General features: G+C 55.5%; 1 protein-coding gene across 1 annotated transcript in view; it reads left to right on the plus strand.

Annotated features, from left to right (window-relative positions):
- Nucleotides 1-14,746, plus strand: part of LOC146421198 (uncharacterized) — a 61,202-nt gene that overhangs the window by 44,882 nt on the left and 1,574 nt on the right. Inside the window, exon 3 of the mRNA XM_085047587.1 lies at nt 10,458-10,793. Within this exon, the coding sequence (XP_084903713.1) occupies nt 10,458-10,793 (336 nt within the window). The remainder of the gene's footprint in view (nt 1-10,457; nt 10,794-14,746) is intronic.

Raw genomic sequence — 14,746 nt, forward strand, 5'->3', positions numbered from 1 at the left:
GCAGCAGGAGCCGCAGCGCAGTGGGCGCCAGCCTGGCCCAGCCGGGGCTCCCAGCAGGAGCAGCAGCAGCACTGCCAGCCCTTCCCAGCTGCTCCTGCCTTGGCTTCCCCAGGGGTTTTCCCAGGGGAATTCTGGAGTTGAGCAACAATCACCCACAAACTGGTCACTGGGCTCAGCTCTTGGCCTTTCTGCTTCCTCCAACCAACCCAGGCTTCTCTCAGCATTCCAGTTCTCTGCTCAGAGCCTTTGGCTCCCTGCAATCCTGGCCCCAAGGATCTGCTCTCACATGTCCCTGGGGAGCCTTTGGTAGTCTCTGCCCTCAATGGGGCCCAACTGATGCTCCAAGGGACTTGGAGTTTTGCTTCTGACTCCTTGAGCAGCTTCTTCAACCTTCTCTCAGTCCCTGAGGGTCATGGACTCAGCTCCAAATCCACTGTGGGGCTCATTAAAATACAAAAAGCCTCCAGGAGCTCCTTGTCTTCCTTCCATTGACTTCAAGTGTTCAGGGCTTGTGCAGCTATTGGAGTCAGTTTGGAGTTCTTTTAAGGAGGAACATTTCAAAGTGCACCCCATGACTTTTCTTTTGAATCAAGGAAATATTTTTTTTGTTTTCTGTTCAGAGAGGAGGTGATAGAAGCATTCCCCAAGTGACTTTGATGCTGAATGTCTCCTGAGGAGATCTGGGCATGTAGAAGAATGAGCCCCTTGAGGGCTGACCCTGTTGGGACAACCTGCTCCTCACCCCCAACCTCACCATGGCTGACATTGCCCACCTGGCACTGACATCCCTGTTCCCTGCATCACAAACTTGTCCCCTGAGCTCTGCAGCTGGCTGTCCAAGCCCATTGCTCCATGTCCCACCTGCTCTCCTCAGGGCTCTGCCTGCACACAGGCCAAGGAGAAGTTTCCTGTTTGTAAGGAAAGAATGGAAAAGCCTGAGCAGGTTTCCTAAACAACAAACCCCACTCAGGAGCCACACACTCAGTACAGGCTGCCTCTGATGATGTCACCTTTCTACAAGGGACAATGTGACCAGAAGTAATCCCTGTAAGCAGAATTCTCTGGGTCTTGAAGCAAAATTCTCTGTCCCTGTCCTTTCCCTTGATCTCAGCTGCAGATGGAAGTTGATGGTGCCATTCTCACCTTTAACCCCTCTTTTGAATACAAACAGATGTACCCAGCTGTGTTAAGCAGGTGTTGCTCAATGTTAATGGAAAGCTTTTGTGTTCCCAATGGAATCACAGAGATCATTGTGACACTTTGTGGCCACATGGAACCATGGAGACCAAAGTGACACTGCAGGGCCTCATAGGTCAAGGGAGACCACTGGGACTCTGTGGCCCATCATGGAACCAAGGGGTCATTGCAACACAGTGGGGCCTCATGGAACCCAGGAGTGCATTGTGACACTACAGAACCTCATGGAATGAAGGGGACACTGTGACACTGTGGGGCCTCGTTGGAACTCAGGAGACCGTTGCTGACGGAACAGGAGCTCATGGAATGGGGAGAGCCAGGCCCAGGGGACATGGCTGCAATGGTGATGGCTGTGAGGTCACTGCCACTGCAGCAGCCTGCTTGGCCCTCAGCAGACATTCTGGCCAGAAGTACTGTGAGGTCACCCAGCACATCAGAGAACCAACACAACAGGAGTTCCATCCATGGGGAGAGGAGGGGTTTCACTATGTCAGGTTGCACAAAACTCCTGTCCTTGGAGAATTGCTGGGATGGGGCTTCAACTTCACTGGAAAAACAATTGCACTTTTGTGCCAATCTCATTGTAAAATATTCCTTCCTTATAACAAGTCTAGATCCACTCTCGTTTAGTTTATACATATTGACCCTTCTTCTGTCACTGTAAACTTTGGGAAAAAATAACACTCCATTTTCCTTGCATTTTGACCAATATTCTTCCTTTCTCAAAAACCTTGGAGAAGACTCAAAAATCTCCCAAGATGGGGCTTGGAGGCATCATCACATAAGCAAGCTGTGCAGTTACAGAATGAGCTGTGTAACATCGAGTGGCTATATGACATCACAGAGTGGGCTGTGTGACATTACTGACTGGCTTGTGACACCACAGAGTAGGCTGTGACATCCCAGAGCCGGATGTGAAATGTGACATCATAGAGTGGTCTGTAGCATCACTGGTTGGTTGTGTGACATCAAAAAGCAGGCTGTGACATCATGGTGCAGCTGTATGACATCACACAGCAGGCTGTGAGGTCACAGAGTGGCCTGTGTGACACCACAGGGAGGTAATGTGACATCACAAAGGGGGCTGTGACATCATGGAATGGCTGTGAGACATGATAGCGCAGGCTGTGACACCATATAATGGGCTGTGACATCACAGAGCACCATTATGTGATCATAGCAAAGGCTGTGTGACATCACAGAGTTGCCTGTGAAATCCCAGAGTGGGCTGTGAAAACACAGGGTGGCTGTGTGACATCACAGAGCAGGCTGTAAGACATCACTGGGGATGTCACTCCACCCCAGCCCCCCCTCACAGTTCCCCCAGACAAGTCCAAAGCTGCTCGTGCACAGCAGGGTCCCCTGTCCCCCCAGGTCCCCCCTGCCCCCCAGTGCCACAGCCTCCCCCAGAGGATGTTCCACAAGATTGACCCCCAGAGCCTGTCACAGGGACAGGGGGGACGAATGAGGGCTTGAGAGCACTTAAAAAATCCCCAGCAAAGCATCAGCAAAAACTAGATTTAGTATTAAATGACAGCACAACAAAGTTCCTTGGCAAGAGTCACTTTGCTCTTGACTGGACAGTTCAGGCACACCAAGGGAAAAAAGCAACAACAAAACCAAAGAAATCCAAGCAATCAAACCAGAAATGAGCTAAGAACTGACACTGAGTGTGTGTGTGTATGTGACAAAAGGACAGTGAGGGCAAGGATAAAATTAATATGGCCTAAAGCTTAACAGCCCTCAAACTTAACCTGAGAAGGGGAGGGAGGAATGCACCACCCCAGGGCCCCATGGAACTAAGGAGACCATTGTGACACTGTGGAGCCTTGTGGGACCAAGGGACCGTTGTGACACTGCTGAGCCTCATGGAATCATGGAGACCACTGTGACATTGCAGGGCCTCATGGAACCAAGGGGACCATAGTGACTGTGTGTGGCTCCATGGAACCAAGGGACCATTGTGACACTGCAGGGCTTGTGGAACCAAGGGGCAATTTGACACTGCTGGGCCTCATGGAAGCAAAGGGGCCACTGTGACCCTACAGGACCTCATCAAACCAAGAGGCCACTGGGACACTGCAGTGCCTTATAGAACCAAGAGTCCATTGTGACACTGTGGAACCACAGGAGGTCATTGTGACACTGTTAGAGACCCTGTGGAGCCAAAGGTGCATTGTGACATTGCAAGGCCTCATGGAACCATGGAGAGACCATTAAGAGATTTCAAAGCCTCATGGAAACATGGAGAGAACATTAAGAGATTTCAAAGCCTCATGGAACCAAGGGGACATGGTGACCGTGCAGGGCTGCATGGAACCAAAGCTCCATGGTGACACAGAGTGGCCTCATGTAATCAATGGTTTACTGTGACACTATGGAACCAAAAACCATTGTTACACCGTGAAACCACATGGAACCGAGGGGCCATTGTGACACTACAGGGCCCCATAAATCCAAAGGAACATGGAACAGGTCTTGCTGGCTTGGTCTCCCAGGGGCCACCTGACTGCTCCAGCCGACCTTGACATGTTGAGAGTCGCTTCTCATCTGCCACTGAAACACTGGGACTCTCTGCTATCCTTCCTGTGGAAAAGAACTGTCCTTCTCCTCCAGGCACCCATGGCCAGAATTGGGATTTCACCACCACATTTCCTTCCATCCAGGGATTGTTCCCATAGGAATATTGCCTTGTACTCAGAGTCCACAAACAACTGTAATTCCTTTTAGAGTTCTCACTGAGAGAGTTGTTTGGGGCCTTACACCTGCACTCACCATTCCACAGCCCACATCCCACTGCTCTCAGGAGACCCACAAGCACCCTGTGAGGCCACAGAGCTCCATTCCCAGGGCATGGGAGTCAGGGCTTGGCTGTCCTGCTTGGCACAGCCCAGGCAGGGCTTTCACAGCCACATTCCACAGTTCATTTCCCACCTGAACCCGGTGGTGTCTCTGCGTTCTGCTTCCCCAGCCCCAGGGATGCTCTCCTTGTCTGCTCATTGCCCCCACAGTGTCTTGGCAGGGATGGCCTCAGTGGGGACTGCTGACATCCTCAGCAACTTGGAGGTTGCTGCTGAATTTTACCTCTCCAGAGGCTTGTTCAGCCTTCAGATCTTCAGGAATCCAGTGCTGAAAGGCTCAATCACAAAGCTTCAAAATAGCTTTACTAGCCTCAGGGCCAGCAGAGAGGCTGGGCAGGGCTGGCCATTGCCGGGAACAGGACCTGAGCCCCGCAGCAGGATGGAGCTGGGGCACAGCCAAACTCACCTGCAAACCTGGGCTGAGCAGCCAGGGCTGGCAACAGCTGGGGACAGAGGCTGGGCTGACAAATGTCCTGGGCTCCCTCCCTGCTCTGTCTGTGCCACCAAGGGCACAGAGCAGCCTCCTCTCTCAGCCACTTGCCTGTTTTCCATCCCTTCCCCAGGCCCTGGCTCTGCCCCACAAGCCCTGGGCTCAGTCCTCCCCCTGCACACTCACACAGGCTGAGATGGACACTGATGGGTTTCTCTGCCAGCTTCTCTCAGCCCAGCCCAGCTCCCTCCAAGCTCTCCCAGCTGCCCTGAGCTCTCTGCAGCACCAAGGGCAAACATGGTGCTGATAACCAGGGAGACCATGGCCAGGTGAGGGAGGCATGTGGAAAAGGCTTTGTGCTGTCCCTGCTCAGAGGGGATCCTCAGCACAGCCCTGAACATCTGCACATAGGAGAAAACAATGAACACAAACCAGAAAGAAGTTATCCAAGCAGTAATGACCATGAGCCAAAGTTCCCTGAGGCTGGAGGGTGAACAGGAGAGCTTGAGGATCTGGGGCACTTCACAGAAGAACTGGCCCAGGGCATTGCCCTGGCACAGGGGCAGGGAAAATGTATTGGCTCTGTGCAGCAGAGCAGTGAGAAAGCCACTGGGCCAGGCAGCTGCTGCCATGTGGGCACAAGTTCTGCTGCCCAAGAGGGTCCCAGAGTGCAGGGGTTTGCAGATGGACACAGAGCGGTCATAGCATATGATGGTGAGGAGATAATACTCTGCTGAAATGAAAAACCAAAAATAAATAGTTGGGCAGCACATCCTGCATAGGAGATGTCCCTGGTGTCCCAGAGGGAATTGTGCATGGCTTTGGGGACAGTGGAGCAGATGGAGCCCACGTCAGTGAGGGCCAGGTTGAGCAGGAAGAAGAACATGGGGTGTGCAGGTGGTGGCCGCAGGCTACGGCGCTGATGATGAGGCTGTTGGCCAGGAGGGCAGCCAGGGAGATGCCCAGCAAGAGGCAGAAGTGCAGGAGCTGCAGCTGCTGCATGTCTGCAAATGCCAGGAGCAGGAAGTGGCTGATGGAGCTGCTGTTGGACATTTGCTGTGTCTGGCCATGGGGACCTGTTGATGGAGAAAAGGACAGTGACAAGACAGGAGAGGCTGCTTTGAGCCAAAGCTGTGCCATTCCCTGCAGACTGTCCCACTGGGACTCATCCACCCTTGTTCCTTCTCTGGGAAAACCTTCATCCAGGTCCCTGCCTGAGCTCCACTGGTGCTGTCTGAGTGTGCCATGAGCAGCCAGGCCTGTGCGTGGGGCTCTCGAGGAGCCATCCCTGCCCTGCTGCCCTGGGACTGTGGCCATGGGGCAGAGGGACAAGGCTGAATATTCAGGATTTGTCAGGGGAATCCCTCCTAATGCAGAAAAGCTTGGAAGCATCTGCACTTCTACTTCTAAAGGATGTGGATGGCAGGAGTGAGTTTCAGCTATTTGTTTTCCTACCCACACACCATTCCTGGTTCTCTGCGGTCAGATATCCCCAGCATTTCTGCTGTACTCAGAGTTTGCCACTGAGAGATGTGAGAGGCAAAGGGATTCCCTGTGGCTCAGGGTAAGGTGAGGGGCTGGATGGGCTTGTTCCAAGTGCCCTGGGTTTAAACCTTTGGCTGCAATCAGAGCATAATCACACTTTTCTATCACCCTGGGAAGAAACCAGACCCTGCTGAGAGCAGAGGGATCACTGAATGTCTCACCCTCTCCTAAGGTCTCTCAGCAAGGTCTCAGCACCTCCTTCTGCCAAGGACACTCACTGTTACCTTGGCAAACCCCAAAGCATTTCCTCACTTGTGGCATCTCTGCACTTCCCCGTGGGGCATTCAGGGAACTCTCAGAGGCTCTGGCACAGATTTTCACCCAGGAGGGAAGCTCAGAGCTTGGAAGGACACAGCAAGGAGATCCCCAGGTGTGCCCATGATGGCATCTCAGGGAGGGAGGCTCAGCTCCTTCCCCTTTCCCATGGACTGCTTTGCCCACAGCCCCACAGGTCACAGGGAAGCTTGGACACCCCATTCCCATGGACACAGCTGCCTAGGAGGAATCCCAAGGGCAGTGCCTGCCTCAGCTGCTGCAAAGCCCAGAGCCTCCCTGAGAGCACCAGATAACAGTGACAGTATCAGAGGAGTGCAGAAACAAGAGAAGATGTTGTGGTGCAGTGCCTGAGAGGGCAGGGCAGGGACAGCCTGGCACTCAGGACAGTGTTCCCTGTCCCCAGCTGTGCACGGCACCTCCCACACACCAACAGTGCCCTCCTGCCCACAGCATTGCTCTGTTCAGCTCCCTCTCCTTCCCTCATCATCTCCCTGTGCTGCACATGTTCCTCCTGAGAGGAGCCTTGTCCCTGTCAGCGCTCACAGAGCCCATCCCACCCTCTGTGCACTCGCCAGGCCCTACAGAAACCTGCCTGTCTGCAGGGCCCTGCCTGGGGGAGGCTCTGTGTGCAGGTGGGCAAGGGCAGCTGGCAAGAGCCCTGCTGGGCCCTGCAAAGGTGCTGCTGCTGCTGTCCATGGGCTGAGCATTGGCTGAAGGCCCTTGAGGAGGCTCCCAGCAGACACACTGAGCACCCAAAGGTACAGAGCAGGAGTTATTGTTCTTTGTGTCTGCAACCCTCGGCCCGGGAGCATCGCCCCCCCAGGACATCCCACAGGTGAGCGGGCAGGGGGAGCTCGGCCCAAATATCTCGGGTGATGCCTGGGGTTGTTTTTGGGAGGGAGGGATTTTTGGCCCTTGTAGGACTGCAGCACCTAACCCCAAATATCTTCATTGGCTGCCTGGAGGGTTTTTTTTGGGGGGGAGGGGGGCGGGGACGGGGTGGATATTTGGATCTTGCAGGACTCCAAATGTGAGTCACAAATGCCCCTTGGGGGGATATGGCGGAGTCCCCAGCACGTGGGATTTTTAGGGGATCCCGGTGGCATCTGCCGGAGGCATGGGATGGGATGGGATGGGATGGGATGGGATGGGATGGGATGGGATGGGATGGGATGGGATGGAATGGGATGGGATGAGGCCTGGGAAGGGTTGGATGTGGATTGGGGTGGGGGATGAAGTCTGGGGGAGGGGGATGGGTGGGATGGGGCCTGGGATGAGGCAGCCGAAGGTTTGGGGTGATGAAGCCGGGGGAACCCCACTCCTTAGGGGCTTGCGGGGTATCCGGCAGCTGTGAGGGAGTTTTGGGGTACCCCTGATCCTCCGGGGGTGGCACTGGCAGCGGGGGAACACGTGGCTCCGGAACCTCTGGACAACATCTGCGCCCCCCCTCGCCCCCAGCGCCCCCGGGAGCAGAATTTGGGGAGGGGGGAGGTGGGGGGCGCCCAGGCCGGGCCCCCCTTGCTGTCCCGGCAACTGGGGGCCGAGTGCGGGGGGAGCCCCGCGGGCCTTGCCCGGCCCTGCCCGGCACGGCTGATGCCGCCCGCCCGCGCTGCGCACTGCTCCGGACTGGTGCTGCCAGTGCCGCGCGGGGCGGGGCCGCTTTGGGGACCCCCCAGGGCAGAGCGCTTTGGGCTGCTTTGGGGCTCTGGGCACCTGCAAAACCGGCGCTGGGCACGGCAAGAGCGTGTGGGGGCAGCTGGGGCCCTACTGGTGGCACTGGTGGCGCTGGGAGTCCCCCCGGCCGCGGGGTGAGCGGGGGGCGCGGTGAGAAGGGGGGCTGGGAGCCCAAATGGAGCGAGATGGGGATTGGGACCCCCAGAGTGGGCAGGAGGGGCCTGGAACCCCCAAAACCTGTCATAGGGGAGGGGGGTTTCAGGATTGAGGGAATGATGGTGCAAGGGCAGAAGAGCAAGGGAAAAGAGGGGGCTGGGACCCCCAAAGAGAGCGGGAGGGGGATGGGACACCCCAGTTGAGTTGGGAGGGGTCTGTGGATTGGGAGAAGGATGGGAAAGGGGAGGAGAGGGGAGGGAAAGGTGGGGTTGGCACGGAAGCAGGGCAGTTCCATGGGGGTCCAGCCCTGTCCCCCAGCACTGGATCCCTGCAGCAATTCCCTGGGGCTCTGGGGGAGGTGGATCTGCACTGGGGGTCCCCAAGCCTCCTGTCCATCCCTGGGGCTGATCGGGGGCTTCCCCCCACCCAGCAGCCAGTGCTGCAGCAGCCGAGGGGCAGAGGAGGGTGAGAATGGGGTTCTGGGGTGGGAGCAGAGGAGGAGCAGAGGAGGAAGAGGAGGGAGAGAGGAGGAGGAGCAGGAAAAGGAGGAGCAGGAGAACCATGAGATTTCACCACCCACTGTGTCTGCAGCACCCCTGGCTCTGGGATCATTGCCTCCCCTGCATTCCACAGGTCATCACAGAGGGGGAGCTCAACCCAAAGCTATCGGGGGTCTCTGGTTGGGGTTTTCTTTTTAGAGGGGTTTTTGGAACTGGCCCAGTCGGGAATTAAGCGCCAGATATCTTTGCATGTCCCTGGCAGGGATTTTTTGGGTCAGAGGGTATGTTTGGATCTTGCAGGACTCCAAAGCTGAGCCATAAATGCACCTTTGGTGGAATATTGGGGGTGGTCCATGTGGGAATTTCTTGGTATTGTTAGGACAGGCCATTGGTTTTGGGGATCCCTGGGAGAGCCCAGGGGGGTGGAATGCAGGACTCCCAGAGTGCAGAGAGCAGAGAGGGGCAACACCGGAGCTGGGGGACCCCTGGCAGCCTGGAGGGGTGGGGGAGGCTGGAGATGAGGCAGGGCTGGGACACTGTGACACTGAAAGGGGCAATGGGGAGAGGGGGAAGCCCCGAGTGCCTGGAGTTGGGGGAGCCTGCAGAGGGGGACCCTGGGAGCCCTTGGAGCCAAAGCAGAATCAGGGAAGAAGGGACCCCTGGGAGCACCAAAACCCCACGGCATCCCTAATCTGGACCCAGGAGAAGGAGGATCCCTGGGAGCCCCAGCAGCTTTGGGAATGGGAAACCCCAGAACCCCAAAGACAGGAGACTGGAAAGGGGGAACTCCTGGGAGGCTTTTTCTGAACTCATTTTTATTTTAGGAGGATTTTATAGACACAAAACACCTGGTGACTTCTAGAGATAGACTTGGGCAGGAGGAACCCCCAACCCAAGGCACTCACACCTTTCTTTTACCCAAATGAGGATTTCCAATTCCCAAAACTTGGCCAGATGGAGAAGGTGGAAGCTGTGAGGAAGAGGAAGATGCCCCAGGACAGCCAGGCAGGTGAGGAGGAAGTCACTGCCCCTTTCCTGCTCTCTTCTCCTCCATCTCCCAGCTCAGCATCACCCCTGGCTGCAGGACAACCCTGCTGCTGACTCTGTCCTGGTAGGGATAGACTGGGGGGATCTCCTTCCCCTTTCCTCTGGCATGGAGGCAAATCCCAAATCCTCTCATTGTCCTTCCTTCCCCAGACAACAAGGTGAGGAGAGAGACCAGGGAGGACAAGTCCTTACGGCAGAAGCTCATGGAAGAGGCCATTTTGAGCAGCTCCATGACTCTGGAATCCAACCAGGAGGAAAAGTCCCAGAGATGCTGCCCAAGGAGGGGCTGCAAACCCAGCCCAGGGTGCTCTGAAGAGAAAAGATCCGCCCTGTGCCAGGAAGTTGGCAAGAGCTTCAGCCAGATTTCGGAGCTGGAGATTCCTGAGAAGCTTCATGAGACCGAGAAGCCCTACGAGTGTGGGGAATGTGGGAAGAGCTTCAGAAGGATCTCCCAGCTTATGGACCACCAGCAGATCCACAAAGGGGAGAAACCCTATGAGTGTGGGGAATGTGGGAAGAGCTTCAGCCAGAGCTCCACCCTGATCTGTCACAAGAGGATCCACACTGGGGAGAGACCCTATGAGTGTGGGGAATGTGGGAAGAGCTTCAGCCACAGCTCCCACCTGATATGTCACAAGAGGAGCCACACTGGGAAGAGGCCCTATGAGTGTTCCGAGTGTGGGAAGAGGTTTCACACCAGCTGCAATCTCCTCCTCCATGAGCGGATTCACACAGACGAGAGGCCCTTCCACTGCCCTGACTGCAGGAAAGGCTTCAAGCGCAACTCCCACCTCATCACACACCAGCGCATCCACACAGGGGAGAGACCCTATGAGTGTGGGGAATGTGGGAAGAGCTTCAGCCAGAGCTCCAGCCTGATCTGCCACCAGAGGATCCACACTGGGGAGAGACCCTATGAGTGTCCCGAGTGTGGGAAGAGGTTTCAGACCAGCTCCAATCTCCTCAAGCACCAGCGGATTCACACAGACGAGAGGCCCTTCCGCTGCCCGGACTGCAGGAAAGGCTTCAAGCACAACTCCCACCTCATCACCCACCAGCGCATCCACACAGGGGAGAGGCCTTACAAGTGTCCTGAGTGTGGAAAGAGCTTCTCCAGGAGCTCTCACTTGACCAGACACCAAGAGAGGCACCAGTAAGGGAAGCCCTGCGAGTGCCCCGAATGGGGAAAAGCTTCATGCACTGCTCCATATTCATCCCCCATCTGAGGACCCTCATTGGGAAGAGCCCTGGTGACCCACACTCCCAGTGACCCAGTGTTGTGGTTTGACCCTGGCCAAATGCCAGGCACCTACGAAATCTGCTTTCTCTTCTATCCCCTGCTGCAGCTGTGCAGAGCAGAGGGGAAAAAGAAAACCCTAACACACAGACACAGACACACACACACACACAGGGGTTATGAGTTGTGATAATGAACCAGGCAGGATGCAATGAAGAGCAAAACAGGCTGAGAACTTAAAGTTGCAAAGTGATTTATTGGTAACCTAACCCTAAACAGAGTAAGCTCTTAATACACTACTCACCCCCCTCCTTCTTTCCCACCAATAGCACAGGGGGTTGTGGCGGGCAGGGTATGGGGTTTTTGGTCAGTCCATGACCAAAATATCTTTTGCTGTTCAGGGAGAGGAGTCCTTTACTTAGCCATGGGTCCCTCCCACTGGAGACAGTCCTCTGCAAACTTCTTTGCTGTGGGTCCAATCTCTCGAGCAGCAGCCGCTGGAATCTGCTGCCCCATGAGTTCTTGTCCACAGGGTTCAGAGCTCTGAGCCCAGGCCAGGCTGTTTCCATCGCAAGGAACAAGGCCTTTCCCTGCACTGGGACTCCCACTGGATCACAGCTTCCTCCAGGCATCCACCTGCTCCTCTAGCGTGAGCACCTCCCCACGGGCTGTGGGTGGATCTCTGCACCCCTCGTGGATCCCATGGGCTGCAGGGGGACAACCTGCTTCACCATGGTCCTCACCACGGCCAGCAGAGGATTTTCAGCTCTGGTGCCTGGAGCACCTCCTCCCCCACCTTCTCCACTGACCTTGGTGTCTCCATGTTGTTTTCCCTCACATATTCTCACCTCCTCCTCATCCTCTGTCTAAAAAGAAGTGCTTGCTCACATTGTTTTGATTTCTTCTTAAATATGATATCCCAGAGGTGTAACCAACATCTCTAATTGGCCCAGACTTGGCCAGCAGCATGTCCATCATCTTCAGAGCCATCAGAGATTGGCTCTGCTGGACATGGTGAAAACTTCTGGAACATTCATGCAGGACACACAGGAGCCATTTTTGTGCCCCACCCCACCCAGTAGCAAAAACTGGGCTAAGCAAAACCAGCTCATGAGCACAGGGGTGAGTTTTCTCCCAACCCTTCAGCCACTTCTTCAGGCCTACCACAACAGCTTTTGAAGGGTTTAAGTTTCCCCTAGATACTAAAGATAGCTTGCTGATGTTCTGGGCTGAGCAAAACTAACATACTCAGGTTGGGAAGGCACCTGGCTGGTGGCTTCCATGTCCTCCTGATTCCCTGTGGCCACCTGGACAAACGCAGGGGCAGGAACATCCATTGGGACTCAGATTGACTTCTGAAATTCATTGGGAAGAGCTGATTTATTAATGTTACACCCTAAAAATTGTTACTGCTGTGTAATTGTTTCTTCTGGTGGCATCAAGAAATGATGGATGATCTTGGAGGTCTTTTCCAACCTGAATAATTTCCATCATCACCTTGTCAGAACAACCAAAGCTGAGGTAAAATAAAGAAATTAAACAAAGAGATCTAAAGCTGCACCATTTTACTGTGGATTTGGGGGTGAATGTGGGGTTGAGGGGAATATTCATGAGGATTTGGATGTTCTGGGGCTGCCCAGGCTGGGGGACAGGACAACAGTCTCATAGTTCCAGCAGAATGTGTCCACCTGAGCCCATCTGTTGTCCAGGAATTCCAGTTGTCTGTCCCAGTCCCTGGCCTGGGTCTCCCCAGGTGGGATGTGCCCCCCAAAGTGCCCAAATCACTGCTGAAGTGCCCAAGCTGCTCCCAGCTGTGGATGTTCCTGTCCACCACGATCTCCTGGTCAGTGTCATGGGGGGTGGGAGGGGATTTAGGGAATCCTGGGGGAATTAGGAGGGGCTTTTGTAGCTTTTGGGGGCATTTGTGGTGCTGAGAGGGAGTATGGCAGGCTCTGTGAGAGAGGTTTGGGGTCCTGGCTGGGCTGTGTGACTTGGAGAGAATTTGGGTGGGTGTAGGGGGAGATGGGAATGGGGTTATGGTGGCTCTTGGGCCCATTGATATTGCAGGGAGTGGTTTGTGTGACACCTCCCATCCCAGTGTCACCCCCTTTTCCCTCCCCACAGGGCTCCTGACCCAGCTCCTGCTCCCCCAGGAGGGAATTTGGGGAGGGGGCAGAGGGGGTGCACAGCCCCCGCCGGGGGATGACCCTGAGCCAGTGCCCTTTGTTTAGCACCAACCTGGGCTTGGGGCTGCAGGAGGAAGAGGCCGATGGGAAGCAGATCCTGCAGGTGGGACAGTGCTTGGGGTCAGGGCAAGGTCCTGCCCTGCACACCTGGCTCAGGTGTGACACTGCCCCGGGAAGGGAGCGGGACATTCCCATCCCCATGGATCAGGGCTGTGAGCAGCACTTGGAGGACAGACATGGAAATACTGGGAGGAACTGGGAGCACACTGAGGGTGTGAATTATCCCCACCACCACCTTTCCAGGGCAGCCCTGGATCTGAGAAATGCTCGTTAGGCCTCAGCCTTGGCCAACAGCCCCTGGGCTCAGCTCCTCTGCAGCTGATCACAAACACTGTCTGCTCCCAGGCACTGCTGCTTCCAACCAGCTCCTGCTTTCTTTAGGAGCAGCCTTGGGAACTGTTTTTCTCCCCTCAGTGGCACAACATCCCTGTTCTCACAGTGTCAGAGAAAGCTGTTGATGCGAAGTGCAGCCAGGATGGAACATTGCTGTGACTAAAGCCCATCTCTTGGGGCCCTATCAACAGGGCTTCAAAAGGAGCCCCTTGGAGCTCTCCTGGAGCAGTGAGCTCCCTCTGAGTGGGGCCTCTCCGAGCCGGGAACTCTCCCGTTTGCTGCACTCGGGGCATCCCCGAACAACGAGGGACCCTGGGCCGATCCCCCCACTCCTCCAGGCTCAACCCTTCGCCTGCTGGGGAGATGCAAAAGCATCCACAGTGAGCATTTCCCTGCCCTCCAGGGCAATTTCTGACAGCTCCCTGGCACTGCCTCTGTCTGTCTGTGTGCACACACGTGTGCCTCTGCTCTGGAAATGGGGGAGAAATGCTGCTCTGGGAGGCGTTGAAGTGCCTTGGATATCTGAGTGAGTTAGGCCTGTAAGTGAGGTTCAGTCATAAGGTATGAGCTAAGTGAAATGCTGCTAAGGGATGTTCTTTTGCTAAGTTGTTAAGTTTAAGGTATAAATTCAGGTTAAGGTAGAAGTTAAGTTCTGTTAAGTTTGAGGCCTGTTAAGCTTTTAGGCCATATTCCTTTTATCCTTGCCCTCACTGTCCTTTTGTCACACACACACACAGTGCCAATTATCAGGTCATTTCTGGTTTGATTGCCTGGATTTCCTTGCTTTTGTTGTTGCTTTTTCCCCTGGTGTGCCTGAACTCTGCAGTCAGGAGCAGAGTGACTCTTACCAAGGAACTTTTCTGTGCTGTTGCTTAATATTAAACCTGGTTTTTGCTGATCCCTTGCTGGGGATTCTTTAAGTGCTCTCAAGCCTTCGTTCGTAAGAGGGTGAAGGAGCCCTGGGCCAGGCTCTCGTCCTGGGGGACACGGGGACACTGCCAGGGTGGTCCCTGTCCCCCTGTCCCACCCCCCAGGGCCCTGTCCCCCCTGTCCCCGTGTCAGGCTCTGGGGGTCAATCTCGTGGAACATCCTCTGGGGGAGGCTGTGGCACTGGGGGGCAGGGGGGACCTGGGGGGACAGGGGACCCTGCTGTGCACGAGCAGCGTTGGACTTGTCTGGGGGAACTGTGAGGGGGGCTGGGGCAGAGCGACCTCCTCAGGGACCTCACACAGCTACCCTGTGAT

Source organism: Lichenostomus cassidix, unplaced genomic scaffold (assembly GCF_008360975.1).
Source record: "Lichenostomus cassidix isolate B80296 unplaced genomic scaffold, HeHo_3.0 HiC_scaffold_43, whole genome shotgun sequence".
Lineage (NCBI taxonomy): Eukaryota > Metazoa > Chordata > Aves > Passeriformes > Meliphagidae > Lichenostomus > Lichenostomus cassidix.